Here is an 18,676-nt window from a genome sequence, read left to right as displayed (position 1 = left end):
TATTTTCCAAATGATGATTCCCTTTCAAAGAGAATGATAACTAAGTGGTCTGTGCAGAAACCTTCAAGTCAGCCAAAAGTCCCTTATCACCTCCACACCAGTGGAAACAACTAAAGAAAGCAGCAAACTCATGTAAAATCCCAGCAAAGGCCAAAATAAATCAACCAGCACCCAATCTGCAAACATTTACAAATCCCTATAAGCACTGCTGGTGGGATGTGCTCCATGCTGCTCAACTCGAAGTCAGCTGCAAATAATTTTAAAAGAATGCTGGTTTTGGAACCCTGTGCTCCAAAATGGCACTGTGGGCATCAAAGTTATGTCAGACATCAAAGTCACAACTGCCTTGCCCTGCATACCTCTACTGGATGTACACTGCATATACATTAAGACAAGAACCAATAGGGTCTCAAATACAACTCATCCTTTCACTGTGCAAATGTCGCAAATGCCATTTTTGAGCTCTCAGAGTATTTGCAATACCTGAAAAGTTGTGATTGTTGAGTACAATTTCTCACCCCAAGTCTGTAAACGTTCTAAATAAAAACTGAAAGGATGCTGTAAGTCAGAAACAAAAACAGAGGTTGCTGGAAAAGCTCAGCAGGTCTAGCAGCATCTGTGAAGAGAAATCAAAGTTACCGTTTCAGGTCTGGTGAACCTTTCTCAGAATTGGACCCAAAACAGTAACTTTGATTCCTCTGCGCAGATACTGCCAGACCTGCTGAGCTTTTCCAGCAACCTCTGTTTTTGTTTCTGTAAATGTTTTGATAGGCATTAAATTGACATAGAAATAACATAACCTGTATTATATAGATGGCTTTAATTTGACAAGTATATAATTTATTACATTTTAAGAGAATCTAATTTTTTCAATGAGATGCCAATTGGGATTGACCAATTTTCATTACATGATCAAAGAAGCCAGGGAAACTACGGATAATACTGTAGACATCCCTACTTCTTTTGGAGTATCCTTACCAAGCTTTCATTTAGCATTCTTTTCTTTATATAAAGAAGAATAATTTGCCTTCATGCAGTGCAATCTCAATCTACAATATCTTTAATTATCTCCTGGTCATTGAATAAGAAATGCAAAAATAAATCATGGAATGATCCAACTAATTGTAACCATATGTTACGCTAACCTGTGACAAATCCTCACATATTTGCTTCACATTGTGAAGTTGCCAATAACCTCTAGTCTAACACTCTTGTACAAAAGTTTGAGTTCATTAAATTGTGCTCAAAAATGCACAAACTCTCCATACACAATGATAAAGAAGAAACATTTTAATGGGTTCAAGTTAAGAACATGGAATCTTTAGAAAAAGCCAAAATTTTAGTTTACTTTAATCTACTAATATAGTCACTAGGTGAAGAGTGATGTCACAAATTTAACAAAAATGATGCTTGATATCAACAGTGAGGCTAGGAATGGACTAATATTTCTTCCACTCACCGATATGCAAAGTTTTCAGATAAATGCTTAATTATGTTGATGAACCTGACTTGCGTATGCTTTTAAAATTGCTGAATGAATCAATTTTTACAAAGCCACGTACCTTGTTTCAACAACGCAAATGTATTTTTAACTTTGATACTTACTTCAAACTTTCCACTTGCTCAATATAAACATTGAATTTCTATGTACTTAATATTATTTGTTCTTTGCATTTGAGTTGTGACGATGCTGTGCCTTTTAAGAGGTTATTACATCCTGGTTTCTTTCTGAAGAGAGTTTGAATGAGAGGTGCACAGCTAGTTACTAAAGACCACTTGAGTAAACAGCTGGGGATGCTATTGGTTTTTTTTAATGCAGCCTGAATGGGTGTGACCAGCTCTCTCAGATCACGATTTCTGAATACCACAGAAGCTAGTTAGCACAGTTGGAAGCTTCAATGAATGCATCCTGGCTGCTACTCTCTCTGAATTTTCTCCTAATGTTTCTTTTCCTCATGGATCGCAGAACTGCATGTGAAAACCTGTGTCTGAATTTTACTTTTTTGCCCACACATGTATTTGTGGGATGTTACTATGTTGGAACAGTTAATTAACAATAGTTACTGTATCTATTGTTCTGTTAAGTTTTCCAATAGAATTAAGTTATTCTAAATTCATCTTTCTTTATTTGCATTTTAACCATAGTGTTTAAGCAAAGTGTGTTTTGCTTAAAGTTGAGTAGTTTGACCAGTTGCATTACATCAGGGACAGGATTTTTTTAAAGGCAAATAAAAAGTAAGAAAAAGTTAGCGTCTAGGTTACCTTCTTAAAATATTTTGAGGGAGTCTGGTCTGGTCTATAACAGGATCAAAATAAATAAATATTGACTATAGGTAAAATTTAGAGAATTCTTTCCTCTGCTAATTAGAATTGCACATATGGAGCAATTATATAAATATTTGTGTGAGATACTCAGTATGGAATTTGTCAATTAAAACAAAATTGCACTTGTGCACTATGAGGCACTGAAGCACTTTAGAAGCAATTAGGTATTTCAATGTTCAGAAATGAAGGAAATGCAGCAGCAAATTTGCAAACAAATAAACAGTAATCTACTTATTGTGATGTTGCTTTGGGGATAAATATGGCCAGAACAAAGGGGACAACTTCCTTCCCTTCTTTGAAATTGCTCCCTGGGTTTTTTTTTCTTATTCAACTGAGAATTTAGATTAGGCTTTTTGTCTGAAAGATGGTACTATTCAATATTGCAGCATTCATGCAATACTGTACTGCAGTGCCAGTCTACACTGTGGTATTCAAGTCTTGGAGTGGAACTTGAACAAACAACTATCTAACTCAGGTGAGATTCTTGTCCATTAAGCCATGAGGAAGCCGTACTATTTGGCTTAGCATGTTATTACCCATTACTGTGTTAGGAATGTTCACAAAGGTGTATTTTGTTTTTCTACCAATGCCAAAACGTATATGCAAAAACTTGACAGGAAATGTCAATGCACAACACAACCTTGATGGAGTTGCTGCAGATTGTGACTTGCATACTGTAATCAAAGAATCCCACTGGATATTTCCCCCACCGATAAAAATAGATATTTTTCCCACATATTTTATTTGAGTGAAAGTGAAATAGCAAATGTAGATAAGTTGTTAATTAACAATATTTAATATCCATCATGTTCTTGTCATTTTGGAAACATCTGTTCCTAGCACATATTCTGATGCCGTCAACATACAACTTCATCACACACAATTAAGGGCAGAATTTAACATAAGTGTACGATGGCAAGTGGCTGGCAAAATCACCATTGTGACCAATGCCAAATAACCCTTTAGGCTTACTGAGCAGGTGACAGGTACACCCACTCAGAACCCATTCTTCACAGATCATGCTCTGATGACATCATTGGGTCTGACTTCAATTTTAACATTTGTATTCAGGGTTTTTATTTGATAGGTTTAAAAACAAACCATCTATATTGTTCTGGGTAGCAAGGTTAGATCTCACGGAATACAGGGAGAACTAGCCATTTGGATACAGAACTGGCTCAAAGGTAGAAGACAGAGGGTGGTGCTGGAGTGTTGTTTTTCAAACTGGAGGCCTGTGACCAGCGGAGTGCCACAAGGATCGGTGGTGGGTCCTCTACTTTTTGTCATTGACATAAATGATTTGGGTGTGAGCCTAAGAGGTACAGTTAGTAACTTTGCAGATGATGCCAAAATTGGAGGGGTAGTGGACAGCGAAGAGGGTTACCTCAGATTACAATAGGATCTTGACCAGATGGGCCAATGGTATGAGAAGTGGCAGATGCGACATTGGTTAGGCCACTGTTGGAATATTATGCGCAATTCTGCTTTCCTTCCTATCGGAAAGATATTGTGAAACTTGAAAGGGATCAGAAAAGATTTACAAGGATGTTGCCAGGGTTGGAGGATTTGAGCTATAGGGAGAGGCTGAACAGGCTGGAGCTGTTTTCCCTGGAGCGTCGGAGGTTGAGAGGTGACCATGCTGTTTCCATGCTGTACATCTCTATGACTCTATAATGGACATGTGTGAGAAAAATATACCTTTTTATATACATAGCGTATTTTCTCAGTTGAAAAAAGTTTAGAACAAGCAGAACAAACATTAAAGCAGAGTGACTGTTTTTGGAAAAAGCAAAACTTGTTTTGGAAGATAATGGCAATAGCAAATAGTCAGAAATTAATTCAGTGAAGATGATAACCTGACAGGTATGTGTTATTAATGCAGAGATTGCAAACTGTATAGAAATTGCAAATTAGTTCATTACCTGATAGCTTCAGAACGCTATTCTCTGACAAAATAAACTGCATAATGACACTTCTTTGTCAGTAAATATATAAATTCAGAACTGGTCATTCCACTGACTAAGTTACTCTTCAATTGGTTTCAGTGGCAATTCAATACAAAACGTGTTTTCTCTGGGGCCAATCTGAAGATCTTGTGAAGTGAGTGCTTTATTGTAGAATTATAGATATCCCATTACAAAATGGCTACTTGAGCATTAATTGGCTATTATATATTGGATAAACTCCAGATTTATACCAGAAGTATATTCAGTGAAACATTCAGAAGTGTCACTCATCCTGTTGGTTCACTACAGCATTGTGAGTATGCACTTCTCTCTTGCACTTCACCTGGGTGTAGGATGGTGTGATGACAGAGGAAGTGTCTGTCTGGCTAAAAGTGGTCTTTAATTAAATTTCAAGAGGAGTGACTCAAAACTGCTGCACAGGTTCTTGAGAGAATGCATGAATTTAGGAAGCTGCTATCAGAACTTCTTTAATTCTATGTCAACAAGCCAAATGCTTGAAAAAACAGAATTAGAATTCAGCCTTAGGTATTATTAAGATTGTTCACAATATTTAATGAGTAGTGTTGTATTTTCGATTTTAAATCAGTGACAAACAAGCATTAACGAAATTCACTTTGCTCAGTGCACAGAATGATAGCATTTATTCTTTTACAAAAGAGATAATATACCAACCATATGTCAATTCACTGATACTAAGGTTTCCTTCAAAAGCACATTCAAAAACAAAACTTGTATAGCACCTTTAATGGAGTTAAACATTCTTCACAGGAGTATTATGAAACAAAAAAAAGGACACAAGTGCACATATACAGGTACTAGGATAGATGACGGATGTTTAATCAGACAGGGAGATTTTAAAAAGCATCATTAACCAGGAAATCAAGATAAACAGATGGAGAGGTTTAAGAAGGGAATTTCAGAACTTAGTGCTTAAACAACTGAAGGCATGGTCATTAGTAATAGAGCGATTAATACTAGAGATGCATAAGAGATTATAGCTGGAGTAATGCAGAGACTTTAAAGGATTATAGGGCTGGTGGTAAAGGCACAAGACATTTGAAGAGAAAGATCACCTTTTCAAATCAAAGCATTGTCAGACTGAGATCCAATGTATATCAATGAACATGTTGTACAGGACTTGAAGCGAATTAGGATATGGGTAGAGTTTTGAAATAATTTAAATCTATGGAGAATGGAAGATGGAAGAGTGACTGGGGGAGCATTGGAATGAGAGGTAATAAAAGCATTCATGAGGACATTCATCTAATGTTCAACTACTGCATAATCTAATAGGTAGAGAAATGGCATGACATCCATAATTTCAAATGTGTATATCCATAATTCCCAGAGAGCTGGTGCAAACTATTTTGTGAAAAGTGAATGTAATACTTTTCAGCCAAGGATCGGGCAGAAATTTGTAATTCCCTCATATTCTTAGTCATTTCTTTCAATACCACAAGGTTTAGAAAATAAAATACTTACACAAGTAATATTTTAATCTACATTTTTATATAGAAAGTCAATCTATGTTTGGTCATCAAATCATAGAATCCTTACAGTATGGAAAGAGACCATTTGGCCCACTGAATTCACACTGAGCCTCTGAAGAGCATCACACCCAGACCTAGAACCAATCCCTGTAACCCCTCATTTACCTCAGCCAATTCACCTAACCTGCTCCACTTTGAACTGTGGAAAGAAACTGGAACACTCAGTGGAAACCCATGCATACAAAAACAGTGCTGAATGCTGGAACTGAACTCGGATCCCTGGTGCTGCGAGACAGCACTGCTAACCACTGAGCCACCACATGAACCATAATTGTAGGAGGGCTTGAGAATTCACGTGGAAATATTGGGGAATCATTGAAACTGCTGCATTATCTTAACTCACCCATGCTATTGGTTTATTAGTAGCATTTGCTGGATACAGCATAGAAACTTGTACAACATTTTCTTCTAAAAAGCAACATTTGAAATTACACTCCCTACTTGTCCACTGTACTTATTCTGTAAAATGATACCAATTAGTTACATGCACTTCAAAAGAAAATCAACTTTTTTTCTGGCTAACTGGGCTCCACTGTACCTGTTAGTTCCCTTTTAATATTCGGTAGGTTCGCAGGACAAGAATTGCTGATGGTAATGGCAGGAGCTGCCATTCCTGGATTATTGTAGACATCTAACATGTTGCCAGGTACAGGTAACTGAAACATAAAAGAATGACATGAGTTTTGTACATGTATAATAATCACTCATTATTATGAGGGGCAAAATTAATTGGCATATGGAAAAGTATCAGCTAATAATGAAAGTTGGTCAACTTTTAATGAAGGCAAATTGCAGATATTTAACCTGATTAAATACTTTGACTACATAATGGAAAAGCTTGATGAGAGTAATGCAATCAGTGTGTATATGGACCTACAAAAGTTTGGCAAATGGTCTCGTAATAGATATTCAGCAAAATTAATGCCCATGGGATTACAAGGACAATGGTGCAAGGATAATTGGCCAATAGAGAAAAGACAGAAAGCAGTGGAGAAAAGTTCTTCTCAGATTGGTGAAGAAAACTGCAGGATCCCCCAGAGGTCAATATTAGAACCACTGCAAATTCCCTTTTTCTTTAATATCTAAATCTTGAGCTTTGCAAACTGCCGAGTTCTTCTTTCACTGCCTTCAACTCCACATCCATTTCTTTGGCTGGGACTCTTCAATTTCAAAAGACAACAGTTCAAGCCATCTCACTTCCATGCTCACAACCACAAACTAGCCACCTCCCAGGCCTTTTATTGGCTCCAGATCTTTTCTTTAGGAATTGCCATTGTGTCATTAGCAGTCTTTTTTTGGCTTTCCTAACTCACTTCAGTGTGTTTTACTCTGAATTTGCAACACCCCTCTCCCACCCCCAGATCCAACCCTAACACTTATTTTTTGAAGGGAACCTCGCTGCATCAGACCAGCGTCATTTCTCGTTGTATCTTGCCAAATGCACCTCATTGACTATCTACCTGTCTCTGTGACAACCCTCACATCTGCCTCTCACCCCATCTTATCATGCATAATTTTGAGAACAACTTGCCACTCACCAGATTTTTGCTAAAACGCCAGCATCCTTGGCACCTGCACCACAGTTAATAGCCCACTGTGCACCCGAGGAGCAATGGCATTCCGAAGTTGCCCTGCTCAGTCAAGGATAGATTCTAAAGTTGACCGAGAAGGGAAGGATAGCATTGTGCTTCTCTGTCAGGGCTCTGGAGTTCCTGGTCAAGTGAGTGGTTTACACAGTAGGAGTCCTCTTCCCAGAGCACCAGCAGAGGAGGCCAAGCCACGAGTCCCAGGCAACATGGTCCAAGGTGTTCAGCAGGGTCAGTATGATGGTGTGAAGGAACAGCCAGCAACGTCATGAGAAGGTCAGTGACCTACTATTCCACCAGGGCAAGTCCTCTTTGCTACCTCACATTCATTGCCTTTGTTACTGCACCCACTGAGGCACATGTCTTCTACCACTCTCAATAGTGCCTGCAACTCTTTGCCTCCCTCACCACTGGCCTCTGCGTGCTTCCACACCTTACCATATTTCACCCAGCGCTAACAGCTATTCACCTACTTTAAACTCACTCAATCCCTCCCTTTCTCTCATTCCAGGAGAAGACAGCCACAAATGGGTCCATGTGGGTAAGGTGACACCCGGCATTGGACTCCTCACCCTCCGAGGATTGCATCTTGGCCTTCACAGCGGAAAACCAGACTGCCCCTGCGGGGTGCAGAGACTTCCACGTCGCTCCACTGCATCTCTCACATGACCCTGCTATCTATCTCATTCACTGCCTTCAAAACACTGGCTGTGATATCTTCTCTCTCTTCTATCTTACAGGTACTGCAGCATCTCCTCAACCTGAGAGGAGAAGAGTTCCGATGTTGAGGAGAAGACACCAGCAAGGCTGTATCCTGTACTCCCAACGAGCTTGGATGCTGGCACCTCAATGAGAATGTCACATTTAGAAAGAGTGGGAGTACCTCACTCTTCCTGCACTCTCACTGATCTCTCTGACTTGGGCTGCAGTGATGCATCGAAGCTGAATACAAGCTTGAGAAAGAGAACCATAACTTCTGAATATCTATTTAACAGCCTTGCATTCCCAACACTGAGTTAAATTTCAGACCATTACCTGAGTCCTCATTTTGTTTCTTTTTCTTTGCTTATGTTCGTTTTACTTTCTTGTTTTTCTCTTTAGCTCTTCACCATTCTGCCATTCACACATTTTCTAGACATATGTTTTGTTTCTTTACTTAGTTTATTACCATTTCCTTTGGCCATCAACACCTTTTGCCATTTCATTTCTCCTGTTTTACATCCTTTTGTTCTTTTCCCTTCCTTCCCCCTTTTCACTTGGTATTAAATATGTTTCTCCACAAATGCTGCCTGACCAGTTGAGTATTTCCTGTATTTGCAGTTCTTATTGTCTATTATTAATGACCTGGATTTGGGTATACAGTGCATAATTTCAAAATTTGCGCAACACTTGTAAATGTAGTAAGCATCAAGCTGCAGCAGAGATTTATGGGAAAGTTGGAAAGGATGAAGAAACAAAGGAAGCAGGGGTTATTATATTTAAAGCACAGATGGTCAATAAAGAGACTTCATTGAAGTATGCAAAATTAAGAATGGTTTTGGTATATTCATTTATAAGAAACCATTTCTTGAAGATGAAAGAATACAGATGTAAAACAACTGGCAAAGTTGAGAGGCAACTTGAGGAAAGCTTTTTTTTAAAGGCAATGAGTTTTTGTTATCTGGAATGCTGACTTAAAAGGTGGCGATAGCAGATTCAATATTAACGTTCAAAAGTGAATGGGTTAAATCTTTAAAGGGGGAAAAATACAAGAAAGAACACAGGAGTGGAATTTATTGAATAGTACTATTAAAAAGCTGGCACAGATACAATAAACTAAATGGCTTGCTTTATAGTAATGTTCTACTGAGATAGTGAGATCTTTACAAAAAAAACCAAACGGTTTCTGTGGCAGGTAATCAAAATAATAGAAATTTTTCAAACAAAATAGATATAGATCTATGTGGACGCAAACAGATGCATCAAAACTCGGGATACTGCTTGAGATGACTGGCCTGCTACATTTTATGAGATACTTAAATTCATTATGTCAGAAACACAGATAAATGTAAGTTTCAACAGTGTTTCCATCAACCGCAATTCTTTTTTGCAACTATAAAGGCTTTTATTTAAAAACAGTCAGTCGGGCCACTAGAATGTACAGAGGTACTTTCAAAGGTGGCTTTGATTACTACCACATTAATGTCCAGTTAAATTGGATTTTCCAAGTATTATCATAATTTATGCAGCCTTGTTAATCACAAATCTGAGCGGTTTGATAAATATATTGACAAGCCTTTCACAGCATGCAAAAAAAGCCTGTGTATTTGCACAGTGCCACATCATGAGTCTTCAAAGCGCCAAAGAGTGTTTCAGATAAAAGGAATTGCTGTGAAGTTCTGTCATACAATTCTATGGGTGTCAGCAAGTGGCCATTTTTGCAGACCATAATATCCTGTAAATAGTATTAAAGATAAACAAATAGATCATTTTCTTTTTGACATGACTTCAAAGTTATAATCATTTTGAAGCTGTTAACATTTCCTGCTTTTGGAAACAACCAAATGGATAAGCTCCATGCAATGTGGTTATGACACAGTATATTTCTTCACTCATCTGACATTACACTTCAATATTTGTGTGTCTCAGACTAGTATTGTTGTACTTTAAATGTCATGAAATAAAAACAAGTACAACACAATCATAGATACTAAATTATTTCATTATTCTATGTTTGAATGATTAAACATTTTTTGAACTTAATATTTCACAGTAAAAGAAAAATTGTACACAAGGAGTATGCCTATTATTGATGTAGTACTTTGTTCAATTTAATTGAGGTTTTCTCAATTCATGAGGAAAAGTTAGTATCCTAAGTAACAAGTGTTACAAGTGGCAGTATTGTTTCCTGGTTGGCAGGATATGACAGGTAATTTTTCATGTGATTCGCAGCTTTCAGCACAATATTACATATACATCAGAAGTTTAGAGTAGGCCCATAGACAAAACAGAACAATGGTATTCTACACATGAACTGGTTTAAAAACAAAAATTCTGATAATGCCAGTTTTCTTTGTCTAGAGTGACCTCGATTCCAGGCACCAGAGCGAAAACGTAGCAGCATATCAAAAAGCTAACGGAAAGGAGAAGAGGAGAACAATAAAGTGCTTCATGTGTGGAATGAACTGCCGGAGGATGTGGTGGATGCAGATACAGTTACAACATTTAAAGGACATTTGGATAAGTACACAAGTAAATGAAGTTTGGAGGGATATGAGCAGGCAAGTGGGACTAGTTTGGGAACATGGTTGGCGTAGACTAGTTGAACGAAGCGCCTGATTTCATGCTGTATGATTCTACGGCTATGACTCTAATCCAAATTGATAGGAGGTACAAAATTACCGTATTAGCCATTGGAATTCCTGGGTCCATCAGTCCAAGGATGTCATCATTATAACTTGACTCCAGGCTAATAATGTCATCAATGACATCATCCATCTGTACCAAGCAGCAGGAAAAGAGCATATAAGAAACAAAGGCCTCAGATCTGCCAGGATATAGTGATTTTTAATTTTAAAATCCTTTGAACTATACATAGTAATATCATTTTTCAAGCAGATTCGTTTATAGCTTTGAGAGAAAAATGTGAGATCACACTAAGCTTGCTTCTCTCATCTTAGGACTCGTTAAAACTATCACCATCACAGCCATCTGTTACATCAGTGTTCTTTTTATGAACAGAAAATTATAAACCTAATTTTAACATTAGTCATTAGTCACCGGGCTTGCCAAATCATTGTTTGCCATTCCATTAAAATGCTAGTTCTCTCCTAATGATAATCTGTTAATTAAATGAGTTTCAAACTTTATGATGTAGACTTACATTCTTACCACAGTATTCTGCATCAGGTTAGACTGACCTTGATAGAATTCAGTCCATTTTCATTCTACTGACTATAAATGGCAAAGAATTTAATTCTCAATCTGATTTAGATAAAAGCACACATCTGAAAGGTGAAAGGCACATTTTGGTAGTAGTGGGTTATTTTTGAACCTGAACTATGATCCTAAATGTAAAGGGGCTCTGTATGAAAACAGCTGAAAAGGTGTCAATTGGTTCATAAAAAGTATGGTACCCACGTGATTCTCTGCAACTTGCAGTCCACTAAATAGGCGGGTAAGGAAAACTGGTCATTAACAAAAAGAGAGTTTTAGAGGACAGGCTAAACTTTCATGAAAGTGTTGCATTTTGAGAAGGATCTTAAAATAAGAAAAATAAAGATGGTAAGGCATGAAGGCATGATACTCGTATGAGGCGAACAAAAAATGTGCCATTCGTTGTTATACATTGCCAAACCAAAACCAGTCCTAAATGATAACATACCCCACTGTAATGAGAGGTCATCAACCTAAAACATCGCCCCACTGCCAGAATTGCTGATTTTTCTTCTGTTTTTGCCTCACATATAATTTTTTTTTTCATACATACATTCTGATATGAAATGGCAAACTCAAAATAATTACAGGTTTTAACAACTAATGTAAGGCAACACATACAATAGGTTTGACTTAAACATTAACATTTGTAAGTTACTTTTATTACCATTTTCATTTCCGGTAACCAGACCTGCAAAATAAAATGAAAAGTATTAGATATTCCGTGAAAACTCCCCAAAGACTTGGGGTTGTAGTTAATTATATATATTTAAATTATAATACAAATTCAGATAATTAACATTTAGCATACCTAACAAGCCTAGCAAGAACTAAAGCACAATACAATTAACATCGAGACAACCTTTAAAAGCTTGCACAGAGAAATTAAATAAATGCCTTTTTTAAAAATTACACAACCCAATGAGGAAACTGAATACCATACTCAACCTTTTGATATGTAACTTAAAAATGTAAAGAGCTGAAGTGCAAAACTTGTCAGTATATTTGCAAAATCACAATGTTTTGAGTAAAGGGAAATGTAATGTGGGGTTTCCACTAGGTTGTGCTGTTCTCTTCTGTGTAGTTCACGTGAAACCAGTGCAAAAGATTAAAGACTTTCAGGCACATAAAACAGGCAGTGTCAATCGAATTTCTGACAGCTATTGTGCAATACCCTGGTCCCTCCCAAAACAGCCAATTCCAAAATTAGATGAAATACTATTATGAATTTCTGTTAATTGTCTCTCTTTGGTGGGTCCAAGGATTGTGTTCAAATTATTTCCAATATGGATATTTACGGATAGTGAACTAGACTGTGATGAAAATGCTTATCTTTGAGATTAGCCCATGTCTGGCTTTAGTAATCAAACTGCACCAACTTAACACTGAAATATTTATGTTTTAAATATTTTTGTATATCAAAAAATATATTTTTGAAAGCAAAAATGTATACTTATGGTGTTAATACTTTGTCTAATTCTGTTGGTTTATGGCAAATATTGGGAAGGAGGAGAAGGGTTAACTCCAGAAAACCAATGCAATTTGGATGCAATTTGCACTTGGATCATCAATTATGTCCAAAATAGACACTCCTTACCGAGAAACACATGTAAATAAGCTTTACTGTTGCTGTACTGTAAAACATTAACAAATTTAAAATAAACAGTCCACTCAGCTATTGCAAACAATGCAATAGGATGTCTTCAAACATTAAAACTACCTTGTGTAGAAAAGTATACAGTGCTGATCTATAAACAGTAGATCCTCCTCAGCACTTTGTTTGTTCTGTTTGTCATCTTTGTTGGGCTTACATTTGTTTCTCAGAACAGTCCTTATATGTTAATTTCTTTTAAACTGTATATTGCACTGTATATGGCAACTTGTGCATAAGCTCATTTATAAATTTTGGCAAAGTTAACATTGGCTTCAATTCTATTGCTAGTAAATCATTATATTTGTGCTTGTATCTCCTCATATTGCATTTTCTATAAGTTTAATTCTTTATTTAAGGACAAAATATTTCACAGATGATAGCATTAAATAGCGCATGTATGTGCTGATAAGCATTCTGTAATCAATACATTAAAAATAAGATACAAAAGCATTTAATGTAATTAAGTAGAACACTCAATATTAATTTTCAAATCAACCAGAGGTGATATTGGTAAACAACGTTCTTCTTTTACAATACTTTGAATATTGTGTATACTTAAACTAACAAAGTAGGTATTGAATGTTTAATAGTCTATCACTTTCTACAAATTATCACTTAACAGTAATGATCCTCTAATCATGGGCTGTTCTATGAATGGTTGGATTATTTCCTGATATAAATAGACAATATATTGATACAGATCATATATAGATTTAAAAGGTTAGAGCTCTAAAAATACCACTTTCATTATAGGACTACTGAACTCCACTGGGAAATGTTCTGCAGAGTGATTATAATGGATTTGTAACAGTGAGTAATTTTAAAAACCTGTACCGCACAGATCAGTTTGGGCTGTCTAGATGCTACAGCAACTTGGAATGGGTTGGTCAGTTATCTTAAATCATGGACAAGGATGAGCCATTATATTCTATTGTTACACTTCTTGAGGACAGACTTTTTAAAAAGTGCAAATCGACAGTATGCCACACCCTCAAACAATCAATTTTGCCACTGCTGGTATTTTACCAGACATAATTGTAATGGCAAACATACATGTTCAACCCAGTGAGATTTACTGTGTGAGCAGCAGTGCCAAAAATATAAATATTTTAGAAACACAATGTTTTACAGTGACTAAAATCCAGAGGTAGCTTTTAACAATTTATTTTTTGCATCTTCATGTCTATATTTAACATAAAACATAAATTATGTTTGGTTAAATTATGTGTGGTCAGCACTGCTGCCTCACAGTGCCAGGCAACTGGGTTCGATTCCACCCTTGGGTGATTGTACAGAGTTTGCATGTTCTGCCCATGTCTGTGAGGGTTTCCTCTCAGTGCTCCAGTTTCCTCCCATTGTCCAAAGATGTGCAAGTTTGGTGGATTGACCATGCTAAATTACCCCATAGTATCCAGGGATGTGCAGGCTAAGTGGGTTAGCCTGGGGAACTGCATGGGATAGGGTAGGGGGAATGGGTCTGGGTGGGATGCTCTTCAGAGGGTCGGTGTGGACTCAATGGGCCAAATGGCCAGCTTGCACACTATAGGAATTCTATGATAAAAGACTAACTGTTTTATGATGATTAAACTTTGTTAGAATGAGAATCACTAATCTACAATGCTGTTATTTTTGATACATGCACCTCCATAAGAGGCTTTCTCAACTTTCCCCACAAATGTACAAATTTGATTTTAAATTTCTTAACGTTTTCATTCTTGTATTCAAGGAGGCAAAATATTATAAATTAACATGAATGTCACAATATCAAATTGCAACAAAAAGTACAACATTTTCAAGATAATTTTATCTGAACTATGCAGGGCTGATTTTAAAAGATGAATTGATAAACAAACACTAAACGTCACCTTTAAGTCAATCAAATGCTGCTTAATGATTTACTTTTTAACTACTAACTCAATATTTACTGTAAAAAGATTTTAAGATTACCTCTTTTTCACAGTTTGAGCTGATGTTTAGCATTGCCATTGGGCTGTTAGGTGCACTGCTTCCAGTACCTGGAGGCATGGCATGATCACTTGGTTGGTTAGAGCAAGGCATGCTTAAGGCTTGGTTTGTCAGCTTGTTGCCCAGAGTGGTTGACAGATACTGCTTTACCTGCTGCCTTTGGGCTTGCTGAATGTGGTATTTGGTTGGGTTTTCAAGGTGGGTTTGCACCTGCATGTAGAAGAGAATTTTTTCAGAAATCAGTCTTATGCTTTTATTTGTTGCTATTATTAAAGCGTAACATTGTGCACAGTTGTTGTGGTTCTGTTCGCCGAGCTGGGAATTTGTGTTGCAAACGTTTCGTCCCCTGTCTAGGTGACATCCTCAGTGCTCGGGAGCCTCCTGTGAAGCGCTTCTGTGATCTTTCCTCCGGCATTTGTAGTGGTTTGAATCTGCCGCTTCCGGTTGTCAGTTCCAGCTGTCCGTTGCAGTGGTCGGTATATCGAGTCCAGGTCGATGTGCTTGTTGATTGAATCAGTGGATGAGTGCCATGCCTCTAGGAATTCCCTGGTTGTTCTCTGTTTGGCTTAGTAGTGTATAATAGTATAATAGTATAATAGTAGTGTTGTCCCAGTCGAACTCATGTTGCTTGTCATCTGCATGTGTGGCTACTAAGGAGTACAGAGAACAACCAGGGAATTCCTAGAGGCATGGCACTCATCCACTGATTCAATCAACAAGCACATCGACCTGGACCCGATATACCGGCCACTGCAGCGGACAGCTGGAACTGACAACCGGAAGCGGCAGATTCAAACCACTACAAATGCCGGAGGAAAGATCACAGAAGCGCTTCATAGGAGGCTCCCGAGCACTGAGGATGTCACTTAGACAGGGGACGAAACGTCTGCAACACAAATTCCCAGCTCGGCGAACAGAACCACAACAACAAGCACTCGAGCTACAAATCTTCGCACAAACTTTGAATTGTGCACAGTATAACAAAAACCTACACATAACTGTGAAGATCTTCCTGGCCAACAAGTGAGACACTGAGGAATGAAACAAAATGGCAACAAAAATTCAAGATTATGTTCCTTCAGAAAACATTATTAGGAAGAAACTTCAAAGTAGTTCCTTTATTGCAAAATTTTAGAAGAACATCACAGTTTGTGAATTTACTCTAGTTGAGATACAAGAAAGGCTGCAAAGCTGCAAATAGTCTTACGATTTGACTGATTTCAAAGATGTTCCTTCAATGGGATAACAAAGAGCCTTTAACTGCAAAGCCATACAGTTGTCACAATCATGAAGCCAATTGCCATATATTAAGTTACAAAATTAATTTACATTCTAATTCAATAAAATGCCTATTTGCTGATAGTTCAGCTGCAAGTAACTGTTCAGCATTGATGAGCAGTTCTTTCATGAGTTGTACGCATATAAAATTTGTTACCTTTATTAGTTGTTTTGGAAATTGCAAAGGCTCTGCAACAGATACCATTAAGTATATATAATTAGATGATAAGTAAGTCAAGAATATCAAAACTGAGAGTAATAAAAAGTGAGTAATGTCGCTTTCAAGTGCTGCTGGAACAGCTAATTCAAAACAAAATACACTGACCATTTAAAGCACTTTTCTTTAAAACTTACCTTATAATGATTAAGTTCCAACATTTCAAGTATGATGAAACATCTACTAGGATTTTAAAGTAATCAATATGTGTTAGAAACGCAGCCACACTTACTGCACTCAAAGAAAGTGATAGCTTTTGACTGTGATGAAAAGATGGTTTATCAGTGGCCTAGATTAATTTGAAAAAATAAACCAATGGTCTTATAAAACGAAAGCTCCCTTAATTAGTTATGCATATAAAGACATCAACAGCACACAGAAGAAGCTTTCAAGATGCCATGGTAGTTAGCCATATAAATTAAAAATGATTTGCCATTAGCTGTTTTTACACAGCTTTGACGTCATTGTTTTTATGCATAAAATTGGTTCTTTCATGGGAGACCATGATTTTTTCTTGACTGATAATTGCTTCAAGGCTAATTCATTTTCTCGTTCCAGTCGATGAGTGAACAATGATCACAAAGAAACCTTTTATCAAAAATAAAAAGAAAATGCTACAATGAATAAGTTGGGCAAAGATCTAAATATTATGAGAAATGTTCAAATAATTGCACAATCATCTCCAAAATCTTTTACTTGTCCTTTTACTTTGTTCATCCAAGTTTACCCATTCTTTTGTGTCCCATTACAAGCTGTCTGTTGGTTTGTGGACTGGACAATCTGAAATGGAGATTTTGCCAGAGATGGAGATGGCCTGTTATGGCAAACTGGATAATATCAGTTTTTCTTTATCTTAAAATTACCTTGATTCTCCCTGTCAATCCACCTTAAATCTCCATCTTGAACTTGGAAAACCAAAATTAATCAGGTGAGTCAGTAATCTAAATAAAACATATTCATGTAGTTTGACAAATTGTCTATTGCCTCTTTATCAGATTGTCAATCTTTCTTAAAAATAGGTCTTATTGAGGAAACTTCTGATTTTGGAAACTATTTTTTGGTTTTCAGAGGCTCCTTTTTCTTTATCACTAACTACTTTATTATGTGATACTATCACTTAGTAACAATATCATCTATATTTCTGTTGATATAGACTTTGTGGATTTGGACTCTCACAAATTTATCCCCAGTCATTGTCACTGTTCCCACTGAACATAAAGCCACAAGGTACATGCATTTTTTTAGACACTACAACAGTTAAGTCAAACAGGACAACAGGCATACAAATGTTTAAAAAAGACCTGACACACTTCCATGGAAATAAACACGACTAAATAAATATTTGTAAGACTGAACCATTGTCCTATGTTCTCACAACAAAATTACTCGCTCATCACTAACTCCATCCCTCTCCTTGACAACTGTGAGAGACTGAAACAGATTGTTTGCAACACTGGCAATACATCTGTTAAGCTTTGGGTGAGCTTTCAATGTCCCTTATCCACATCCCCACTAAGATTGTTTATTGCCATCTGCCCACTTCCTCAGCCCTTCTGCTGATGAGACACTTTTGCTTGTCTTTGCTACCTCCAGCCATGACTGATCAAATTATTTCTAACTGATTACCTTTATTCTACCTTCATATTTTAATGTCATCCAAAACTCTTATCAATATCCTAAAATGATGCAAAAACCTATTCACTGCTCACCACCGTGCTCATTGGTCTACAACCACTCTGACTTGAGCAACATGTATTTCAAAAGGGGTGTAGGTTTGCTTGCTGAGCTGTAGGTTTGATATCCAAACGTTTCATTACCTGGCTAGGTAACATCATCAGTGGTGACTTCCAAGTGAAGCGAAGCTGTTGTCTCCTTGCTTTCTATTTATATCTTTCTCCTGGATGGGGTTCCCAGGGTTTGTGGTGATGTCATTTCCTGTTCGTTTTCTGAGGGGTTGATAGATGGCATCTAGATCTATGCGTTTGTTTATGGCGTTGTGGTTGGAGTGCCAGGCCTCTAGGAATTCTCTGGCATGTCTTTGCTTAGCGTATCCCAGGATAGATGTGTTGTCCCAGTCGAAATGGTGTTTTTTTTCATCCGTGTGTAGGGCTACGAGGGAGAGAGGGTCGTGTCTTTTTGTGGCTAGCTGGTGTTCGTGTATCCTTGTGAAAAAAACACGACCCTCTCTCCCTCATAGCCCTACACACGGATGAAAAAAA

The 18,676-nt window shown here is 37.2% G+C and overlaps 1 protein-coding gene across 2 annotated transcripts in view; it reads right to left on the bottom strand.

Moving 5' to 3' along the window:
- The window catches only part of LOC122559083 (microphthalmia-associated transcription factor-like), a 171,995-nt gene that overhangs the window by 16,701 nt on the left and 136,618 nt on the right, over window positions 1-18,676 (bottom strand). For both annotated transcript variants that reach the window (XM_043708335.1, XM_043708336.1), the window contains exons 3-6: window positions 14,945-15,172; window positions 12,011-12,034; window positions 10,810-10,905; window positions 6,381-6,498 (exon numbers count right to left, since the gene is read on the bottom strand). In XM_043708335.1, coding sequence (XP_043564270.1) covers window positions 6,381-6,498; window positions 10,810-10,905; window positions 12,011-12,034; window positions 14,945-15,172 — 466 coding nt within the window. The remainder of the gene's footprint in view (window positions 1-6,380; window positions 6,499-10,809; window positions 10,906-12,010; window positions 12,035-14,944; window positions 15,173-18,676) is intronic.

Source organism: Chiloscyllium plagiosum, chromosome 18 (assembly GCF_004010195.1).
Source record: "Chiloscyllium plagiosum isolate BGI_BamShark_2017 chromosome 18, ASM401019v2, whole genome shotgun sequence".
Taxonomy (NCBI): domain Eukaryota; kingdom Metazoa; phylum Chordata; class Chondrichthyes; order Orectolobiformes; family Hemiscylliidae; genus Chiloscyllium; species Chiloscyllium plagiosum.
Note: the sequence above shows the minus strand (reverse complement) of the source record. Positions and strands in the feature narration are given on the sequence as shown.